General features: G+C 42.9%; 1 protein-coding gene across 1 annotated transcript; it reads left to right on the top strand.

Annotated features, from left to right (window-relative positions):
• The first annotated feature begins 39 nt into the window (after positions 1-39).
• Positions 40-19,487, top strand: LOC311373387 (uncharacterized protein). The gene is made up of 13 exons (XM_084490157.1): positions 40-136; positions 4,192-4,288; positions 4,405-4,521; positions 4,600-4,800; positions 5,288-5,357; positions 5,538-5,769; positions 6,453-8,283; positions 8,617-8,790; positions 9,915-10,088; positions 13,415-13,588; positions 15,178-15,351; positions 17,480-17,526; positions 18,685-19,487. The coding sequence occupies exons 2-13, from the start codon at positions 4,206-4,208 to the stop codon at positions 19,242-19,244; spliced, it is 3,837 nt and encodes a 1,278-aa protein (XP_084346283.1). The 5' UTR covers positions 40-136; positions 4,192-4,205; the 3' UTR covers positions 19,245-19,487.
• Positions 19,488-22,595: the final 3,108 nt, after the last annotated feature.

The following is a 22,595-nucleotide window of genomic DNA, read 5'->3' on the forward strand; positions in this document are numbered from 1 at the left end:
AATAGGAGGGCTAGTCTGAGAGGGGCGTGAACTGGGAGGGGAACTGGTCCAACGGGTTGGCTCACAGGATCATTTCCTCGCAGTGAGTGGGACGGTTTGGTGTGGCTCACTTGATTGCAGCGGGGAGAAGACTGAGGTACTGTAATCTGCTCTGATCCGTGATGTATCATGAACACTGTGACTTTGAATCTTATCACTAGGTTGAAGGTACGTTTTCTGGAAAAAGACATGGTTTAAAACTATAGTGAATATATGGTTGCATTGCTATTTGTCAATAGTACTATCTTTATCCAAAGTGACTGACAGTGAAATAAGATACAGGTCATTGAGGAGCAGGTAGGGGTTAGACAGTACAGAGACAGGTCATTAAGGAGCAGGTAGGGGTTAGACAGTACAGAGACAGGTCATTAAGGAGCAGGTAGGGGTTAGACAGTACAGAGACAGGTCATTAAGGAGCAGGTAGGGGTTAGACAGTACAGAGACAGGTCATTAAGGAGCAGGTAGGGGTTAGACAGTACAGAGACAGGTCATTAAGGAGCAGGTAGGGGTTAGACAGTACAGAGACAGGTCATTAAGGAGCAGGTAGGGGTTAGACAGTACAGAGACAGGTCATTAAGGAGCAGGTAGGGGTTAGACAGTACAGAGACAGGTCATTAAGGAGCAGGTAGGGGTTAGACAGTACAGAGAGGTCATTAAGGAGCAGGTAGGGGTTAGACAGTACAGAGACAGGTCATTAAGGAGCAGGTAGGGGTTAGACAGTACAGAGAGGTCATTAAGGAGCAGGTAGGGGTTAGACAGTACAGAGAGGTCATTAAGGAGCGGGTAGGGGTTAGGGAGAGTTCTGCTCTACAGGATGCTACAGGTAAGACTGTAGACATTGGGGATCAAAGAAGAACCTTTCAGCTTGGATTCAAGCATCTGGTTAATTTTAAAATACTCTATAATTATTTAATTTTTCTTCTGATTTAGGATTTGTCCAAAATCAGAGGTGTCCTTGGGTAACTTTAAAGGTACCTGGGAGTTGTTATATTTGTGATATTATTATTATTATTATTATTATTATTATTATTATTATTATTATCATTAGTCAGGAAGACTGCCATCTTGTTTTGTGAAGGTGTTTCAACGTCATCATGTTCTGGGTCTTGTTCTCTGTGGGCCCGCATCACAGATCTGGTTGTGATGTCATGCAACATGAGGAAGTCCATATATGGTCATGCCCTCAGAGCGGTTTAACCAGCACAGGGAACAGTAGGTCTGATATCTGCATGCTGAGCTTGATCTTGATCAGACACATTTTAATCACTTGGAGATGGTTCTTGCAGTGATAGAGCTTTAAACACGCCCCTCATCAAGGACCTTACAGTGATAGAGCTTTAAACACGCCCCTCATCAAGGACCTTAGAGTGATAGAGCTTTAAACACGCCCCTCATTAAGGTCCTTACAGTGATAGAGCTTTAAACACGCCCCTCATTAAGGTCCTTACAGTGATAGAGCTTTAAACACGCCCCTCATCAAGGACCTTACAGTGATAGAGCTTTAAACACGTCCCTCATTAAAGGTGCCATGACATGCCACCAGGCGAGATTAGCCGTTTTGGAAATCTGCCCCATATGACCTCACATGGGGCAGGAAATGGGCGTGTCCACCTAGATGTGTGCTGGATAGATCAGTCTACCAGCCTACCCAGTGGACTGTAACAAACGTTGCTCATCTATCCGTCACACGTCTAGGTGGACACGCCCACTTGTAAAGTCAGTAAAGACCGATTTTCAAAACGGCTTGTGACGGCAAATCACACTCACACCTGGTGGTAGAATATGTGAACTTTAATGTGATGCAAATGAGCTGCTGATGGAAGTTCACCAGAAGCCAAATCAGGATTAAAGCCTTCTCTCTGAGAACCCTGTTTTACCACCTGATCCCTGACCAAATGAAGCACGGGGAACACAAACGTAACCCGGGTTCAACCCCCGATCGGACCACTCATGGGTCCCAGCCCAGACACGTGCTGGAGCAGGTTGGAGTGTGAGGTTCATCACGAGCGGCGGGGCCGTGTGTGTGTGTGCGCTTCTACCTGCCACACCCTGTGTGTGTGTGTGTGTGCAGTCTCAGCCTTCAGATGTCTGAGTTGTCATAGCAACCCTTTTCTAGAGACGCTGTGTCTGTGTTTTGCAAAGAGGACTACAGGAGAGGGGGCGGGCTGTACGCTGCCCACCCAATCAGAAACTAGAACTGCTGATGCCGTTTCCTGTGCTATTCTTCCATTGGCTACTGTTTATTTTCATACGATGAGTTCTCAAATAAAATAAAATCGGAATCCAGTGAGACTTCTCACCCTAGCCAATATTTATCAAAGTAAAAGATAGCCTTATTCAAACTCAAGAAAACAACTCAATCCACTAATCAAGCCTATACTTAACCCTTAATATAACTGTATACAGTACAGGGTCAGGCAGACGCACATCATTCTGCTGTCTCTCCTTCTCCCTTCATCCAACACATTTGAATGGATGCAAATGGACTGCTGATGGAAATTCACTCGTAACCAAATCGGTTCGGAGCCTCTCCATCTCTCTGAGAACGCCCCTCATCAAGGATCCACAGGCAGACGTTCAAGTCTACTTCCATTTGAACTTCTGTCTTCCGCAGTTAGGAGCTCGAGAGCAATTCTTCCTCTAAACTCACACGCTTTTAATCCCTTTTAATACATCTTCCCTGATTTACCAGTTTTAGGAACACTTTAATCTCCTTTTCTTCTCTTGAATTTATACTTTTATCACTTTCTACTGTATGGGGAAGAACATATTTTCATCACAGAAAAGATAAGGGTTATATACAGTTTTATATAAACAGTTTACTGCAGTTGATATTGTCTTTAATTTATTGATTTAGACAATGGTAGTGGTTTAGACACTAGACAATGGTAGTGGTTTCCCCTTAACAAGGTGTGTGTGTGTGTGTGTGTGTGTGTGCGTGTGTTTGAGAACAGATGGGTATTCCATCAAAGTCACTAACGAAGGCAGTGCTTAGTTGATTGAGCCCAGTTAGAACTAACGCAAACTTCCACTTGAGGTATAAGCCATTCAAAAGCAGTTCAGCCACGCCTTGCTCAGGTTAGTTCAAACCAGGCTTACGTTATCGTGGATAACGCACGTTCACGAGATATGCAACCAGACCAGAACCGTGAATGTCCAATCATGAATCAAATGTCAGAAAAGGACAGAGCGGGATCTTTTACAGCGGTGAACAGAAGCTGCTTGTGGAGGTATACGAGGAGTACAAGCATATAATGGGCTAACTCAAAAAGGGAACACCGTAACCATTAATAAAAACAGGGAGGCCGTCCGGCAAAAAAAATACAGTTCTGTTGAATGCATAAGTAGCATTAATCTTAACATAGTTTATTTGAATATTGACCATGGATTTGTAATCAGGGAGATATTCTCAAAGTAACATGTCAGACTTGCACCCAGTCGTCCGGGGTTCAATCCCCACAAAATTAGAAATTTAGGAAGGATTACTGGAAAAATCAAAGAACTTTTCATGCCATTCATTTTCCATTTCTTTGAAGAGATAGACCTAGTATATGCAGCCAGAAAAAAATATTCTAAATTGACTAACCATAGTATTTTTCTCAACAGAAGTAGTCTCGGCTGCCTGCCGAGAAACTCACCTGAATTTATGTGGATAACAATTTCCCATGCAGACTTCACTAGCAGTAACATTAATGTTAACATTAACTTTACCATGGGTTATTGCAAGTTATATTTGGGTTGTAGGGAAATTGTAAGACATATTTATTATGTAAAAAGTCAATTGTTAGGCCTACTTTCTCTGACATAAAGGTAATTACAAAATTAAGCCAACGCCAAGAATTCTATGACATACTGGCTATCACAGAGAGGGGCAGTTCCTGTGAGGTCCCGGAGGCTGTGATTGGCTATCCGAGCAAGGGGCGGTTCCTGTGAGGTCTCAGAGGCTGTGATTGGCTATCACAGAGAGGGGCAGTTCCTGTGAGGTCCCGGACGCTGTGATTGGCTATCCGAGCAAGGGGCGGTTCCTATGAGCCTGAGGCCGTTAGAGTTAGAATGATCAAGTCTTTCAAAGAGATTTCAGTGTTGTCTCAATATCTAAAGTTCAGATGAAGAAGACAGATGAAGTTATCAGTGAGTTGTGTTTGTGTGCAGGTCTCCAGTCTGCTATGAAAAGGAGAAAGAGGAGGAGGGGTCCTACCTCTAAGACAACTCTGTCTGGGGAACATGGCAGCCAGAGCAAAGCTAAGCGGTAAGAAGAGGATCTCTCACTTTCTGTGACTGTTGTCCATCTCAGAGCTCAGCGGTGATATATCATGACTCCATCACTAGTCTGAGTAACAGCTGTGTGTGTGTGTTGTGTTGAAGTCCAAAACTGCAGGAGAGAGCAGACTCCCCTGGACCCAGCTGTGTCTCCATGAAGAGTGACCGCTCTATGGATCATCCTGTTGCGTTTAAAGATGGAAATAAGTCTATTGAGAAGAGGTGAGGATTTATCAGATAAAACAAAAAATACATACAAATCTATAAAACGCCCATAAATCCTGGTTCTTACTTTTCTAGAAGAGTCCAGCAGCAGAGAGCAGACTCCCCTGGACCCAGCTGTGTCTCCATGAAGAGTGACTGGTCTATGGATAAACCTCCTGAATTTAAAGAAAGCTTAAAGAGAGCAGACTCCCCTGGACCCAGCTGTGTCTCCATGAAGAGTGACTGGTCTATGGATAAACCTCCTGAATTTAAAGAAAACCCCTCCAGAGAGGAGAGGTAGGATTTTTAAACAGAGGATAGACCAGTTGGTTGTTATCAAACTCTACTGATACTCTCTCTCACAATCAATCATTAACTAACTGAAGAGGATTACTGGTTTACCTGTACTCCTTACACACACACACACACACACACACACACACACACACACACACACACACACACACACACACACATACAAAGCCATTTACCAATAAAACATCCACAAGCAGATAAGATACGATGAACTTTATGAATCCCACACAAGGGGAATCTCTCTTGTTATTGCAGCTCAAAAGTTAAAAGTGCAGCGAAAAAGAGATTAAGTGATAAATAAAAATACAAAATTAATAAAAAAATGTAATAAAGATAAAAAATGTAGAACAATAACTAAATAAATACAATTACACAGAATACTTGCACAGTATAAATAAACATAATTGCATACAATAATTCTCTCTCTCCCCCCTCTTGTATGTTTACTGTGTGTGTGTTCTCTCCACAGACAACCCCACCAGAGGTCAAAGGTTACCAGTGCCCAGTCTGTACAGCAGCATCAAACAGAGCTGATCAAGGTGTGTACATTTCCACCGTTTTACTTTAGCTCTACATGAACATTAGAAAGCATCTCTTGTGGTGCTCATAGTCTCCTGGCTTCCCTCTTTAGACCAGCGGGACGTGAATCCAGGACAGATGCTTCTGATGTCCTCAGTTAGTTCAGAGTAAAGTTCTTCTTGATGTTTGTTCTGTTCCAGAGGGCTGAGGAGAACGCACACGCTTTTCTAGACAAGGAGCTGAAGAAGCTCTGGAGGGATCTCTTCCTAAATTACCCACAATGCTCAGAGAGTCAGAGGGAGGAGGAGGAGGAGGAGGTGGATAGTAAGAACAAGGAGCAGAGGAGGCGTGCCATAGAGGGAGTGGTAGACATCACAAAGCTCTGCCTGATGGAGATGAACCAGGAGGAACTGGCCAACACACTGCGGGGGGGTAAGAGACTGTTATTTTGAAGACAGAGGAGACTAATATTTTGAAGTGCAGAAGGGACTCTTATCTTGAAAACAGAATGAATAATTATTTTGTAGAGCAGTATGAGACTCTTATTTGTTCTGTTCAGATTAAATGACATAATGTGAGACTTTTTACATTCCTAACTATTCAATGTCGAGATATCTCTCCTCTTGAGGGTTAAATGGTTTGATCCAGATATGAAGGGTTATTGTGGGGGTATCAGGTTAAATGGTTTGTTCCAGATATGTAGGGGTATTGTGGGGGTATCAGGTTAAATTTTTTGGGTTTTTTATCCAGATTTGTAGTGTTTTTGTGAGTCCATCAGGTTAAAGAATGTTAAACAATATGCTGCAGATCAACAGCAGAATAACTAAGTGGAAGAGATGCAACACTATTTTGTTTTATCAGCATAGCAAGTCAATTTCAACTGATTCACTACAATTTTTACTATCATTAGACCAATCATATTGCTTTTGAAATAATTTAATAATCCTAAACATTTTGAATCTGTAACATGCACTTCTTGTCACAACCAGCTTCGCCAACCACAAATTATAAAGCCACTAAATATCTAGAAGATTATCATTTTACAGGAAATATTGACATGTTTCCAATGATGTCACCATCCACTAACTGATGGCATCTGTTGTTTTCTCATTTAGGATCTGCTGCTGTCAAGTGCCAACGTAAAATGAAGTCTAATTTGAAGAAGAAGTTCAAGTGTGTGTTTGAAGGAATCCCTAAAGCAGGACATCCAACAGGTCTGAACGACTTCTACACAGAGCTCTTAATCACAGAGAGAGGCAGTGGAGAGGTCAACAAGGAACATGAGGTTAGACTGATTGAAACAGCTTCCAGGAGACAAGCCAAGGAGGAAACATCAATCAAAGGTGAAGACATCTTTAAACCCTTACCTGGACAAGATCAACCAATCAGAACAATAATGACAACTGGAGTGGCCGGCATTGGTAAAACTGTCTTAACACACAAGTTCACTCTGGACTGGGCTGAAGGCAAAGCCAACCACGACATACACTTCACATTTCTCTTCACTTTCAGAGAGCTGAATTTACTGGAAGGGAAAGAGTTTAGCCTAGTGGAACTTCTTCATCACTTCTTTATTGAGACCAAAGAAGCAGGAATCTGCCGATTTGAACTGTTAAAAGTTGTCTTCATCTTGGATGGTCTGGATGAGTGTCGACTTCCTCTTGACTTCCAGAACAACCACATCTGGACTGATGTCACAAAGCCGACCTCGGTGGACATGCTGCTGACAAACCTCATCAGGGGTGACCTGTTTCCCTCCGCTTGCATCTGGATAACTACACGCCCTGCGGCAGCTAATCAGATCCCTGCTAATTGTGTTGACATGGTAACAGAGGTGAGAGGGTTCACCGACCAACAGAAGGAGGATTACTTCAGGAAGAGATTCAGAGAGGAGATGCTGGCCAGCACAATCATCTCCCACGTGAAGAAATCACGAAGCCTCTACATCATGTGTCACATCCCAGTCTTCTGTTGGATCACTGCTACAGTTCTGGAGGACATATTCAAAAAATCCCAGATAGAAGAGATGCCCAAGACCGTGACTCAGATGTACAGCCACTTTCTGAGGGTTCAGACCATACAAGGGGACAGGAAGTACCATGGGAGAGCTGAAACGGATCCAAACTGGAGTCCAGAGAGCAGGGAGATCATTGTTTCTCTTGGAAAACTGGCGTTTAACCAGCTGGAGAAGGGCAACCTGATCTTCTATGAGGCAGACCTGGCAGAGTGTGACATCGATATCAGAGCAGCCTCATTGTACTCAGGAGTTTTCACCCAGATCTTTAAAGAGGAGTGTGGGCTGTACCAGGACAAGGTGTTTTGCTTTGTCCATCTGAGCATCCAGGAGTTTCTGGCTGCCCTTTATGTCTTTCTGTCCTTCATCAACACTGGTGTCAATCTGTTCTCAGAAGAACAACCAACCTCCAGGAAAGATGAACTCCTCCTCTACCAGAGTGCTGTGGACAAGGCCTTACAGAGTGAGAACGGACACCTGGACTTGTTCCTCCGCTTCCTCCTGGGCCTCTCTCTGGAGACCAATCAGATTATCCTACAAGGTCTGCTGAGACAGAAAAAAAGTAGATCACTGACCAATCAGATTAAAAAAGGTCTGCTGGAACTGACAGGAACTAGCTCACAGACCAATAAGGGAACAGTGTCTTACATCAAGGAGAAGATAAATGGAGATCTCTCTCCAGAGAGAAGCATCAATCTGTTGTACTGTCTGAATGAGCTGAATGACCGTTCTCTAGTGAAGGAGATCCAACAGTACCTAACATCAGGAAGTCTCTCCAGAAAATCTCTCTCCCCTGCTCATTGGTCAGCTCTGGCCTTCATCTTACTGACATCTGAAGAGGAGCTGGAAGTGTTTGACCTGAAGAGATACTCTGCTTCAGAGGAGGGTCTTCTGAGGCTGCTGCCAGTGGTCAAAGCCTCCAAAACATCACTGTAGGTTCACTAATAACATGTATTACAATACACAACATTACAAAATACACTACACTAACATCTCGTAGTTGTACTATTAAAGTATAATTAATATCAGTACACATAAGGGCATATTCAGAATACTATAACATAGAAGTAATATTCACTAAAAAAAAAAACTATTCAAATACAACTAAACAACTATTTAACATTCAACACCCAATCCATAAAAATAATCGAATGATTTAGTGAATATTAATTAAACTAATAACATTCCTTCATTATGTAATACGTTAAAGATTGATGTCACTTTAATCATAGTTCCTAACATCTGTTCTGTTAATTTGTGTAAAGGCTGAATGAATGTCATCTGTCAGAGAGATGCTGTGAAGCTCTGGCCTCAGTCCTCAGCTCCAACTCCTCTAGTCTGAGGGAGCTGGACCTGAGTACCAATGATCTGCAGGATTCAGGAGTGAAGATGCTTTCTTCTGGACTGGGGAGTCCACACTCTACACTGGAAACTCTCAGGTCAGTTTTATTCAATGGTCAACAGTTATACCACATGAGTATATTATTTGCATAACAATAACTCATCATATTTATATTTGTGTTGCCATGATAGTTAGGTATACATTATATTCTTAGTTTGTTAAAGGTCCCATGGCATGACAATTTCACTTTATGAGGTTTTCTAACATTAAGTTGAGTTCCCCTAGCCTCCCTATGGTCCCCCAGTAGCTAAAAATTGCGGTAAGTGTAAACCGAGAAGTAGGTATCTTGCTCCGCCTTTGAAAAAAGGATCACTGAAACGCTTCGATTTGGGAGCTGGCCTCATATGAAGTCATATGGGGCCATGTTACCTCCCCTTTCTCTGCTTGGCCCACCCAGAGAATTTGGCCCACCAATGAGACAATGAGCTAGGACTGTGCGAGCGCCTCGCACAGTGGTGTGTGTGTGAATACACACACTGTAACGCAAGTGTTCTTTGTTATTTGGATAACCGTTCTGCTGTTGGTGTTGTGGCGCATAACATGTAACACAATAACGCAAGCTTGCATAAAGCTCCCATTTGGTGAAAAGACTAGACTGCGTCGGATTGGTTGAGAAGGAATTGGGAACCACGACATGGAGGAGAAAATGATTTTTGCCCAGGATTGTACGTCGGAGCCCCGCTGCCTGCTGAACGCTCCCTGCGGTAGCGGGCAGCGGAGCTGGCCGGGCAGCCCCGGGGGCAGGCAGCAGGCAGCCCCGGGGGCGGGCAGCGGGCAGCCCCAGCAACAATCCCTTTCTCCTCCATTTCGCGGTTCAGTCTGTACTTAATATTGACATGGAAGTGGAAGAACCAGAGGCATCAGAGAACCCGACGCAGTCATTTGAGATTCATAATATCATGCAGTCAGACAGAAAGGTGGGGTTTAGAGTTGTTTAGTAAAGTTTAATAAATTATTATTCATAAAACTGTATTTCTAGTGAAGAATAATGATAACTTGTGTTTAATATTTTAACAGCTACAGTATGTGACTATCTCTTAATATTTAAAGATCCAGGTTATCCATATTATTTCAATTTTTTCATGTATGAAAACAGACTGGTTACAATTCTCATAACATTTAATCACAGTACCTAACATGTTCTGTTTATTGTGTGTGAAGGCTGAATGGCTGTCATCTGTCAGAGAGATGCTGTGAAACTCTGGCCTCAGTTCTCAGCTCCAACTCCTCTAGTCTGAGAGAGCTGGACCTGAGCACCAATGATCTGCAGGATTCAGGAGTGAAGCTGCTCTCTGCTGGACTGGGGAGTTCACACTGTACACTGGACACTCTCAGGTCAGATTTACTCAATGGTCAAACAGTTATACCACATGTGTACAATATTTTAACTATTTTAATTTATAATAACTCATCATATTTATATTTGTGTTGCCATGATGGTATAGCTACACAATATATTCTTAGTTTGTTAATGATGGTATAAGGTGTATGTTGCAGGGGCGGACGGTGCATATGGGCGATTTGGGAGACGCATTACCAACGGGGAGAAAGAGGGATTATTTTCTAACCAATTCTATCACAGTTGTTATCAGTGTTCTAGACATAGGATCTGTCATTGTCCAATCAGATTCATCAGATTCAAATCGTGTTTCAAATAGTCCCGCCTCTCTGGGGCGATTTCAATACTATGGAGAATCGCCCCAGGAGTTTCTCATTGACTCTCATGTAAAATCAGTTTTTTCGAAAAACAGAGCCTTCAATGCAATCTCTATGGGTTCCAGGAGGGCTCACCCCAGCACGCTTGCATCATACGTAACTAAGCAATGAGAGGGAGGGGGCATCTTCGATCAAGTCACATACTACTTTCCAGATCAGGACTGTACAGTGCAATTCCGTTGTGTCTTTGAAAGAAGTTCCTTTTAGTCGGCGATCAAACTCAGCCAAATTGGCACTACATCAACCAAATTTAATAAATAAACAGGCTTCTACAAAGGAGGATGTCATACACCCGAGTATTTTCAAAAATCTGTCTAGCAGGCTGTGAAGAAGCCAACGCAGTGTTCTGCTCCTCCTGCCTCCTCTTCCACCCTGACAGCCGCACAGCCGACAGCACTGCGCGGGTATTTCTATGTACCACTGTGATAACTTATTTTACTTTTGTAAGCCAATACTTTCAAGGTCAGTCAATAAATACTTGACTTAATATGCTGCCCATTAGGCCTGCACGATATGAGGAAAATCTGCGATGTGCGATACCATTGTTCAATATTGCGATGACGATATGACTTGCGATAAATAAACTGGGCCCCTCTGATTAACCCATGAGACCCTCTGAAAGCCTCAAAAGCAAAATTTGAAGGGGGTCTCAAATTTCGTCCAAAAAAAAAAATTAACATTATATAAACATTTATTCACAAATATGTTCTATTTTTTGCCAAGCGGAGCCAGCCAGTCCTGTGTGCGTATGCAAATTAGCCATGTGCGCCAAACAGAAGAAGGGCCCTATCTTGCGCCCGGTACAATTGACTTTCTACACCGACGCATGTGTCGTTGCTAGTTTGCACCCGGCGCAAAGCTGATTTCCCCCCGCAGCAACCAGGCACCACTACACTTGCGCCTGGAGAGGCGTGTCGGCGAAAAAAGCAGGGGCGTGTTCCGGCGCAAATGATACTTGGTGCTATTTTAGTGATCTAAAAAATGCGCCAATGCAATTGCGCCACTGACCGAAAAATACCTGGTCTATAGCGGATAGCGCAGTTGTTGTTGCTATTTTGACGTGCCATGGCAGGTCGGAACTAGCCTACGCTTACACACACGTAGGCTATACACAGCACAAACATGCAAACTATTAACCTGATTTAAATATTATGATGTCAAAGATTATTCATACGTGTGAAACTGCATAGAAATAGCGTGTGGATTATGGAAACATTTTTTTTCCATAGGGCTGCATGAATGAAGTATAGTAGGCTATGCCATGCATTAAAATAATATTAGCCTAATAACAATAATACATTTGAGCAAAGTAGGCCTATATTCCAGGCTTCCAAAACAAAATCTCGTTTTAGGGTAAATGATTGGTTAAATGATTTGGGAAAGAACAGCTGATAAGTAAGTTGTGGTAAGTTGGAGTACTTTTAAATCAATGCATCTGCAAACACCGTACAGCAAACACATATGTTCTTGACCCAGACATCGTGTACAAGCCCATTACTTTTAGGATTGATGAGTATTTGATCGTGAGAAAACAGTTTTACCGCGAGTGAGTGTTTAAAAGAATGAATGAATGCGGGTGATGCTTGGTGCGCTTGTGTGTGCGCGCCCATCTGTCTAAACACACGCAAATTAAACACGGAACGCATAATGCAGTCCATGGCGATGTATATTAACAGGGGGACACATGCATATTATGAACACAAGTTGATAACGATAATGTATACAATACTGTTAACAAACGATGTTTGTTAATGTATTGCCGCATATCATTAAATAGACCCACAGTTGCGGCCATCGAGGACCGCGTCCGCATATCATATGTTTTAAGTTGTCTTTGCCACAATTTACATGACGAATCAGTGTTTCTGAAGTTGGAGAAGAAAACGCTATTCCATGTGTTAATTATGTCTATTATTTGGCCATAAACTGAGCCATTTGAAGTTTGAAATTCACGTGGTCATGCATCTGTCTCAGTGGAGAATGCAAACACGCTGTCAAAATATCAACTCGTCAAGTCAAAATGCGCTGGCTCTTAAAGGGGATGGGAGATGCCACTCTCAAAAAGCTCATTTATCAAAGCTCAAAGCTCATTTATCTCACCGTCATAATAGCAACAGCGCCATAGAACCGCACTTGAGGCGGAACTTTTTCCGGATTGCGCCTACGAAAAACACAGTCGCGACCGGGGAACATAGGACCCGGGGAACATAGGTACGTTCCCGCCGACGGCTAGCTGGGGCTTCATCTGATTGGCCAAATGGTGTGAATGCATGGAGCATGTATCCAGGGCTCCATCTGATAGGTCAAATGTTCGCATGCTGAGTGTGAATGCATGGCGCGTGTAAATAAAATGATTTTTCTTATTCATCGCGTTTCAGGCATCTTTTGCGATGTGTTAACCGCGCATGTTCATATCGCGATGACAATGAAAATACGATTTATCGGTCAGCCCTACTGCCCATGTCTTTATGTTGTTGTGGGACATATTTTCTCCTGTTTAGTTTTATGGCATTGCCATCTAGTGGATCTCTTTATCTAACAACAAATTGATACTGTCTTTCGTAATGCACCTATTGAATGGGTCACCTTAATTATTATCAGAAAAATAGTCCCACCTGAGATTTTTTTCAGGAGCCGCCACTGGTATGTTGTAAAACATTCTTATTCTGATTATCATGTAGTAAGACTGTAAGGTGGGTTTTAGAGTTGTTTAGGAAAATTTTAAAACTGCCTATTCATGAAACTGTATTTGTAAGTGAATTTTAATGATAACATTTGTTCAATAATTTAACAACTATGTGACATCTTTATCTTATATCTTAATATTCATATAAGATACAGGTTATTCATATTATTTATTATTCCATGTATGTAAAAAGACTGGTTACAATTCTCATAACATTTAATCACAATACCTAACATGTTCCTGTTTATTCTGTGTGAAGGCTGAATGGCTGTCATCTGTCAGAGAGATGCTGTGAAGCTCTGGCCTCAGTTCTCAGCTCCAACTCATCTAGTCTGAGAGAGCTGGACCTGAGTACCAATGATCTGCAGGATTCAGGAGTGAAGCTGCTCTCTGCTGGACTGGGGAGTCCACACTGTACACTGGAAACTCTCAGGTCAGTTATCAGCCTCTTCAAACTGTGTCTTGGGGTTGTTGAATATGTAAGGTAGTGGTTCCATACCGGGGGTCCACAAACCCCACTAGGAGGCACCAGAGATCTTAGGGGGGTTGGCGCACAATGTTGTCTGTGCTGAGGTTGTGACCAAAATGATATTTATGCACATTCAATTTATAAAATCCCAATAACAAACCCAATTAGATAATCAAAACTCAGTATAATTCAAATTAAAACATATTTTTGGTCCACATTTAAATTCATTCAGCTATTTATTACCTTTGACCTCTGAACTTGCGGAAGCAACCTTCAGGTCGGCTCGAAGCCAAGCTTGAAGCCATGCTTCAAGCTGTCATTAGTTACATTTTTATATTTTACGTAATTCTTGCCTGCTGATGTGAGGGTTAGGGGTTGCTATCCTGTTAACTGCTAGTATGTTATTTATGTTATATGTTATATAATTCTGGCCAGCTGATGTGAGCTGAGTAGTTGTCATTAGTGTAGACATGGTGATTGTTAGGGACCGAGGGTGGGGAAGCCCAAACGCACGACAACAGACGAGGGTTGCAAAGTGAAAATGTTTATTGGGGCTGAGCAGAGACTGGTCGGTGTGGAAGGCCAGTCGGGTCGGTGGTAAAACCAGGAAGGCGGTGTGGAAGGACAGTGCCGCAGTAGTGAGAAGATCTGGATGGAAGCAGAGGGTTAGAACCTGACAATCTTCAATATTAGAGAAATAAATATTAATTAAATTAAAGAAATATTGGAAGAAGTTGAATCATTGAATTTATATAGCGCTGTTCTGGACGCCCAAAGTGGTTACAGTGAAGGGGGGACCTCACTAACCAACTAGCTAGACTGTTTGACGATCTGGCGATGAATGGTTGTGTTATGATATATTAGTCCAGGAAAGGCCGCCGAGACAGGATCGCTTTTAACTCACTTTATTGGGTTAAGGTGGTTGGTCTATTGTCTATCGTCTATGAAACAAAAGGAGAGGGATCGTATATAACACGCGCGGAGCGTCTCTAAGCTTTACATCTAATCGATACGCCGCCCAAGAGATTCTGATTCTAAGATGGCAGAGTCCGAGTTAAATAGGCAGGTAGAGGTGGGCGTGTTCTGTGGCTTTAAAAGCCCGCCCCCTTCATCTATGTATGATCAGCTGCTGCCCCCTTGTGGCTATGCGCAAGTGTTACAGTTTATTAGTTATAGTACTCAGTACTGTGGCTATGGGAGAATATTATGGCTGAAATATGTTACAGTTGAGAAGCCAGAGTAGATAAGCAGAAAGTGTTGATTATGATGATCCACAGGTGTGTCTGGTTGAGAAGGCGGAATCCAGAGAAACTGGAGTCTGTTGACTCCGCCCATAACAGGAAAACATAGAGACAGACAAAACACAGAGGCACCGTAACAGTGATGAGGCTTTAGCCGTGCTGTGATCTGAATATAATGCACCCCTCATCACTAGAACATCACTGGTCATGGTAAAGTGATTCATACTGAACATTAAAGATGTCCTTTATTAACATCACGTTAGTTAGTGCTGCTTATGTCCGATGCATTTCTGTGTGTGTGTGTGTATGCAGGTTGTCTGGCTGCCTGATCACACAGGAAGGCTATGCTTCTCTGGCCTCAGCTCTGAGCTCCAACCCCTCCCATCTGAGAGAGCTGGACCTGAGCCACAATCACCCAGGAGACTCTGGAGTTACGCTGCTCTCTGCTGGACTGGAGGATCCACGCTGGAGACTGGACACTCTCAGGTATGGAGAGGACAGCTCACCACTCTGGGACAAAGTCTCCTACAAGGGTTCAAGCCGCTGCTAGATGAAGTGGTTGGAAAAGGCATCTGTAACTAGGGGTGTAACGATACACGTATTTGTACCAAACCGTCATGGTACAGGCACTTCTGGGTGGTTACAGAGGTGGACCGCGGTACGTAAATGTGGCGTACATACCCCCCGCCCCCCCCCCAAAAAAAACCACTGTAACGGAGATTCAATCCCAAATGTATTACGTGACAAGAAGATACATAAACAGGACATAGGCCATATCCTCTTTGTTTGACACATGTTATCAACTTAATCAATCTCAAGTGCCACTATGCATATCCAAAAATGATGCTATGCAATGAAAAACTAAACTGCACAGCGCAAACAATGACGTGACAACTTGAACAGGAGAGAGTAGCAGGAGTAAAGCCTATAGCCTGTCTGCAAGAAATAATAGTTTCTTAATGTTGTTTGCTAGAAACTCCAATCTATCAACTTCAAGTGCGGCTCTCTTTTTATTCACGATGTTACCTGCGGCGCACACGTTCTGAGCGCACACGACGTGCCTGGCACACACAGGTATATGCGCGTCTATATTGAGAGAAGCAGGTATTTGTTGCAGCCCCTTGTCTCTCCACCAATGCAGGGTGTTGCTGTCAGTGGGGATGACTTGGGCTCGCATTCTACCGCTCAAGCTGGCTGCTCCGTGCGTTATCCATTTTCGAGTCAGGATATATTATTCGCTTGATTAGCACGCCCACGAATGGATGAAATGGCAAACAATAAAATAAAAAGCAAAAACCAAACGGTCAAATCATAGACTGTAAAATGCACTACACATCATGGCACTTTAAAAAGCGGTTTGATTATATGTATTCGAATACGGATATGTCACGTCATATTCAACTGCATATTTGAATATTGAATACAAAGTGACAGCCTTTACTATCACTGTTGCTGTAAAAAAAAAATGAGCTGCGCAAACCCAGCTCACAACACAATTTCAACAACCCCTGTCTGGGAATTCAGAACGGGCAAATGCCATAACCAAGTCTATTGGTGTTTTCATTGCTGCTGATCTATGGCCATTCTCTTAAGTTAAGTTACACTTTATTGTCCATTTTTGGGGGAAATTCTTTGTCTGCTTTTGACCCATCCGGGAGCTGGTGAACACCCAGAGCAGTGGGCAGCCGCAGTGCAGCGCCCGGGGAGCAGGTGGGGGGTTCAGGTGCCTTGCTCATGGGCACCTCATCTGTGGATGAGGATGTAGGAGAGTGCTGCACAACCACTCCTCCCCCCCGTCCATATTTTTACCTACCGGTCAGGATTCGAACCGGCCACCCTCCGGTTACCAGTCCAACTCTTTTTTATTTATTTTTTTTTTTATAAGTTTATTTGAAAACAGGGACAGTGCACATTAATAACATTACTGTAAATGCGCCAGAATTAGCCAAGAGGCTATTTTTCATCTGTAGTCCCCAGACGGATGTTAAAAAGTCACCCTAAAAACAGAATATGAACAGAATATGAATATGATTAAAATTACAAAGTTATTAGCCAAGGCAATCTACAAACATGCACAGCAATTAACAATTTGACAAAAGAACATACAACATGACATGACAAAAGAACATATATAACATCAATCAGAAAACATAACCAATACATCCCCATGCAGCAAAGACACATGACGCAATACACATCACACCACAGCATGCAAAGCAGAAGCACAGACACAAACTGCATGCATACACAATATAACATATGACACCACAAAAAGACATGCATGCCGACACATGAAGGCAGACAGACAACAACAAGATGGCTACAGGTTCAGCACAGACGGACCGGAGAGAGGAAGAAAGGTGTAAAAGAACTAGTGCTGACAGATCTGAGCACCAATCAACCATCTCTTCAAATGAGCTCTGAATAAACTGTCTTTAACTCACATTTTTTTAATTTTTTCCCCTTAACTATGAACCGTACGTACCGAACCATGACTTTTTTGTACTGTTACACCCCTAGCTGTAACTCATGTTGTGTAGAGAGTGATGAGACAGCAGATGATGAAGGTGAATGTTTCAACACACTCTCAATCTCACTTTGTTTCCCCCCCCAGTGTGGAGCACGGTGGAGTGTGGAGGCTGAAACCAGCTCCAAAGAAGTGTAAGTGTCTGTTTAGTTTGATTCATCACAACACACACACTAACTATTGAGATGGAAAGTCCAAGGTCAAGGTTGACATCATGTATCTTGTGTATATTAATATTGTGTGACCACAAAACCGTGATATAAACCGAACAGTGAATTCTGTGAACCGTTCCACCCCTAGTTTTTGTAGATGGCATGACCTGAAAAAGGTTGTTTTTAAATATATTAGCATTCAGCTTCTACCGGAGGCAGGCAGACAGCCAGCCATGTCTGAATGGACCTACTGATATACTGATAGAGACCATGCATATTTAATAACATTGTTGTTTAAAAAACACCATGTCAATATGCCAATATGCTTTTCATCTGCAGTCCCTAGTCAGGTGACATAAAACAGAGAGACAGCCAGCCCCCATTCAATATAAAAAAAAGGTACACACAATGGTGACCTATACATCAATATGTGTATACATTAGTACACTTACATGTATATAGAATATGTATGTGTGGTTATGTTTATGTATGTGTACATATGTAAGTGTATTTTTGAGTACATATCTATTTATATATAGTCTGTATGTATATGTAAATCTATGTATGCAAATATATGTATATGTATAAATAGTATGTATTTTTACGTATATATACTCATATGTACATGTACTTATGTATATTTACGTGTAATTATGTATACTTTCTATGTGTACTTATGTATATGAATGTGTAGGTATGTGTATGTATGAGTACATGTCTATGTACATGAAGGTATAACAAGTATTGTTTAGGTATCTTGTGTGAGTAATACGCTCATCATTTTGATGCATAATTTGTGCATGTAGTGTAAATATTGAGGGACTAAATGCACTTTATACATTTAATTGATTTCAATGTTTGATTGGGACAGCCACTCACACACACATGGGATTTCCAAATAACGTAATTATCTTAAACACAATATGTACTATTGTTTAGAAAATCTATAGCACAAGTCTCCACTATAGTACCTATCAAATTATCTTTCTTTTTGTCTTTCAATGTTAATGTTTGAAGAGGAGAGAGCGATCAAAAAAAAATCTGAAAGAGAATAAAGAGAAGAAGAATGCAAGAGAAGAGTACTAGTGATGATGATGAAGAAAAGGTTCAGCAGCTAATCATGTCTTGTTCTCCCGTCAGATGCCTGTGAACTCACACTGGACCCAAACACAGTCTACAGACGACTCTCTCTGTCTGAGGACAACAGAAAGGTGAAGCGGGTTAGAGAGGACCAGTCGTATCCGGATCACCCAGAGAGATTTGATTACTGGAGCCAGGTGTTGTGTAGAGAGGCTCTGACTGGCCGCTGTTACTGGGAGGTAGAGTGGAAAGGAGATGTTTATATAGGAGTGACATACAGAGGAATCACAAGGAGAGGAACAGGTGATGACAGCGGGATTGGAGCGAACAACAAGTCCTGGAGTCTTTGTTGTGATGATGACGGTGGTTACTCTGCCTGGTACAACGGTAGACTAACAGACATACATCTCCGCCCCCCTGGCTCTCACAGAGTAGGAGTGTATCTGGACCGGCCTGCTGGCACTCTGTCCTTTTACAGAGTGTCCCCAAGTGTAGGAGGGTCCTCAGACACACTGACACACATCCACACCTTCAGGTCCACCTTCACCCAGGAGGACCTCCTCCCTGGGTTTAGGGTTTGGGGGTATGAGGATGCCTCAGTGTCTCTGTGTCAGTTGTAAAAAAAAAATAAAAATCAGAGGGACGGAAGGATGCTTGCACACACACACACACACTCTCTCTCTCTTTTTCTCTCTATCCCTCTCGCTCTTTCTTTCTCTTTCCTGCTGTCTGTCTCTCTTTGTTTCTCTCTATTTATTGCTTGTTTTCTCTCTCCGGCTCCCTCTCCATCTGTCGCTCTCTCTCTCTCTTTCCCTCTCTCTTTTCTTTCTCTATCTCACTGTGTGTCTCTGTGTCTCCCTCTCTCTCTTCTGTAAAGTGTAGCATGAAAAGACTTAAGATCTTCCATAGTTAGATAAGCACATTTATTATTTGAAATGTATATTAAATACCTATTGATGGTAAATGTTTGTATATTTTCAGACATCACCAGTTTTGGTCTTCAGGGCTCTGATATCATTTTTGTCATAATCCTAACAAGGAACCTGATTTAAAGCAGATTTTATATTTTATTCATAATAACCAAGAGGTCTGTGGGATAATGTTGCATGTTGTAAATTACTTTAAACTGAATATTGATTCCTTGTGTTCTGTTGGGAACCAAACGGCTGCAGAACATGTTCAGTTATTAAAGATACGTGCACACCTGTTTATGATTAGTAAAGTATGCAGCTTCTATTGTTTTAGTCCTTGTGTTTATTGTGTACATGTAAGGGACTATTTTTCTGTTGTATTTGTTAATGAAGCATAATGGTAATAAACAACTCAGTGGATCCAACTGAATGTTCTTGTGTGTTCAGCCCATCATCATTTTCCTTTTATTACTAAATAATGTTATATAAGTGCCTTAAGAATAATAGAAAAGAATAATATGTTAATAATTATAAATAAAACAAATGTTTTTCCGATATTATTCTGGGACCTCCTCCCTGGGTTTTGGTTAGGGGGGGGGCGGTGCCTCAGTGTCTCTGTGTCCATTGTAGAAAGAAACCACAGACAGACGGCCGGACACACACTCTCTGTCTCTCCCTCTCCCCATCCCGCCCCCCCCCCCCCCCCCCCCCCATCTCCCTCTCTCCCCCTCCGTCTCACTCTCCCCCATCTTCCTCTACCCCACTGATTGGTCAACGAGCAACAGGTGTGCCGCCTCCCCCAGCCCCAGAGTCCAATCAGACTCAGACCAGGTGAGGCTGCTGAGACCACACCCAGTTTGGTTTTCAATTGTCCTTTGATTGAGTCTCATGAGAACCCTCCCTCTCTCCCTCCTTCCCTCCCTCTTTCCCTCCCTCTCTCTCTCGCTCTCTCTTTCTTTCTCCCTCCTCTCCCTCCCCCTCCCCTCCAGCTGCTGCTGTGTGGTTCCAGGTCAGAGGTGCTGCTGGTTCTCTACGACCAGAGGGGCACCCTGCCGGCCATCCTAGCCCAGCTGCAGAGGGCCCTGGCTGGGCGTGCCGCCCGCCGGCTCGGGCTCCTCTGCCCCGGAGGCACGGAGGAGCTGCAGGTGGTCCGTCTTCTATCTGGGATTTTTTGAAGCAGTCCTCCAGAACTGTAGCAGTGCTCCAACAGAAGACTGGGATGTGACACATGATGTGGAGGCTTCGTGATTTCTTCACGTGGGAGACCATTGTGTTGGCCAGTATCTCCTCTCTGAATCTGTTCCTGAAGTACTCCTCTTTCTGTGGGTTGGTGAACCGTCTCACCTCTGTTACCATGTCAACACACTCAGCAGGGATCTGATTGGCTGCCGCAGGGCGTGTGGTTATCCAGATGCGAGCGGAGGGAAGCAGGACAACTTGGAACCGGTCGTATCTGCAGATTCCTGCCTCTTTGGTCACAATAAAGAAGGGATTAAGAAGTTCCACCAAGCTAAACTCTTTCTCTTTCAGTAAATTCAGCTCTCTGAAAGTTAAGAGAAATGTGAAGTGTATGTCGTGGTTGGCTTTGCCTTCAGCCCAGTCCAGAGTGAACTTGTTTGTTAAGACGGTTTTACCAATGCCGGCCACTCCAGTTGTCATTATTGGTTGATCTTGTCCAGGTAAGGCTTTAAAGGTGTCTTCACACTTGATTGGTGTTTCCTCATTGGCCTGGAAGCTTTTTCAATCAGAAAAGAAGAGAGAAGAGAGAGAGAGAGTGAGAGAGAGAGAGAGAGAGAAACAACGAGACAGACAGACAGAGAGAGAGAGACACACACACACAGACAAAGAGAGAGAGACAACAAGACAGATAGAGAGAGAGAGACACACACACTGACAAAGAGAGAGAGAGGGAGAGAGAGAGACAACGAGATAGACAGACAGACAGAGAGAGAGAGACAGACAGATAAACAGACAGAGAAAGAGAGTGGGGGAGAGAGAGACAAAGATAGTGAGAGAGACAGACAGAGAGAGAGGGAGAGAGAGAGAGACAGAGACAGTCAGAGAGAGAGATAGAGATTCAACCAGTAGAAATAGAGTGTGTGTGTGTGTGTGTGTGTGCTACGAAACATTTGCTTTCCCTGAAAACACGCTGAGAACACTAAGACACTGTGAGAACAAGCTTCTCCTCCATTTTGCAGTTTGATCTGGAGGGTAGAGTGAACACTACGTCACTCAGGGAGTGAACGCTGATTGGCTGTCTCACGCGAATGCCGCGGCAAAGTTGAAATATTTCAACTTCAGCGAAATTTGTCGCGCTGCAAATCCTCGTGAACGCGCTCGCCTGTGACAGGGCCCAATTCACATCTCTACGTTGACTTTGTATGGAATCGTGTCGCGCTGTCGCGTTTGGTGTGAACACACAGTCAGGCTGTTGTGAAACATGCGTGGTTAGGGGGGGACATTTTTTCAGGAAACGAAAGAGTTCCACACAACATGGAGTTACTTCTCTCTTTCTGGAGACAAAGATCAACACCTTTTAAACTAAACAGTCAATAACTGTTCACAGCATTTTGTTGTGATCTAATTTACAGCATTTATTTGTTTATCTATTTCACAGCTGTTAGCTGGCAGCTAGAGTTGCCATATTGGATGAAGGGAGAAGGACAGATGTCTGTCAGACCCTGGACTGTATAAAGTTATATTGAGGTTTGAGTATAGGCTTGATTAGTTGATAGAGTCGTTTCTTCGTCCATTTTCAGTCTGAGTTTAAATAAGAACACCTTTTTGTTTTATAAATATTGTCTAGGGTGAGAGGTTTCACTGGATTAGGTTTTGATTTCCGGTCAGAACCTTAATGAGGGGTGTGTTTAAAGCTCTACCACTGTAAGGACCTTAATGAGGGGTGTGTTTAAAGCTCTATCACTGTAAGGACCTTAATGAGGGGCGTGTTTAAAGCTCTATCACTGTAAGGACCTTAATGAGGGGCGTGTTTAAAGCTCTATCACTGTAAGGACCTTAATGAGGGGCATGTTTAAAGCTCTATCACTGTAAAGACCTCAA

Source organism: Micromesistius poutassou, assembly GCF_964030765.1.
Source record: "Micromesistius poutassou genome assembly, contig: SCAFFOLD_2514, whole genome shotgun sequence".
Lineage (NCBI taxonomy): Eukaryota > Metazoa > Chordata > Actinopteri > Gadiformes > Gadidae > Micromesistius > Micromesistius poutassou.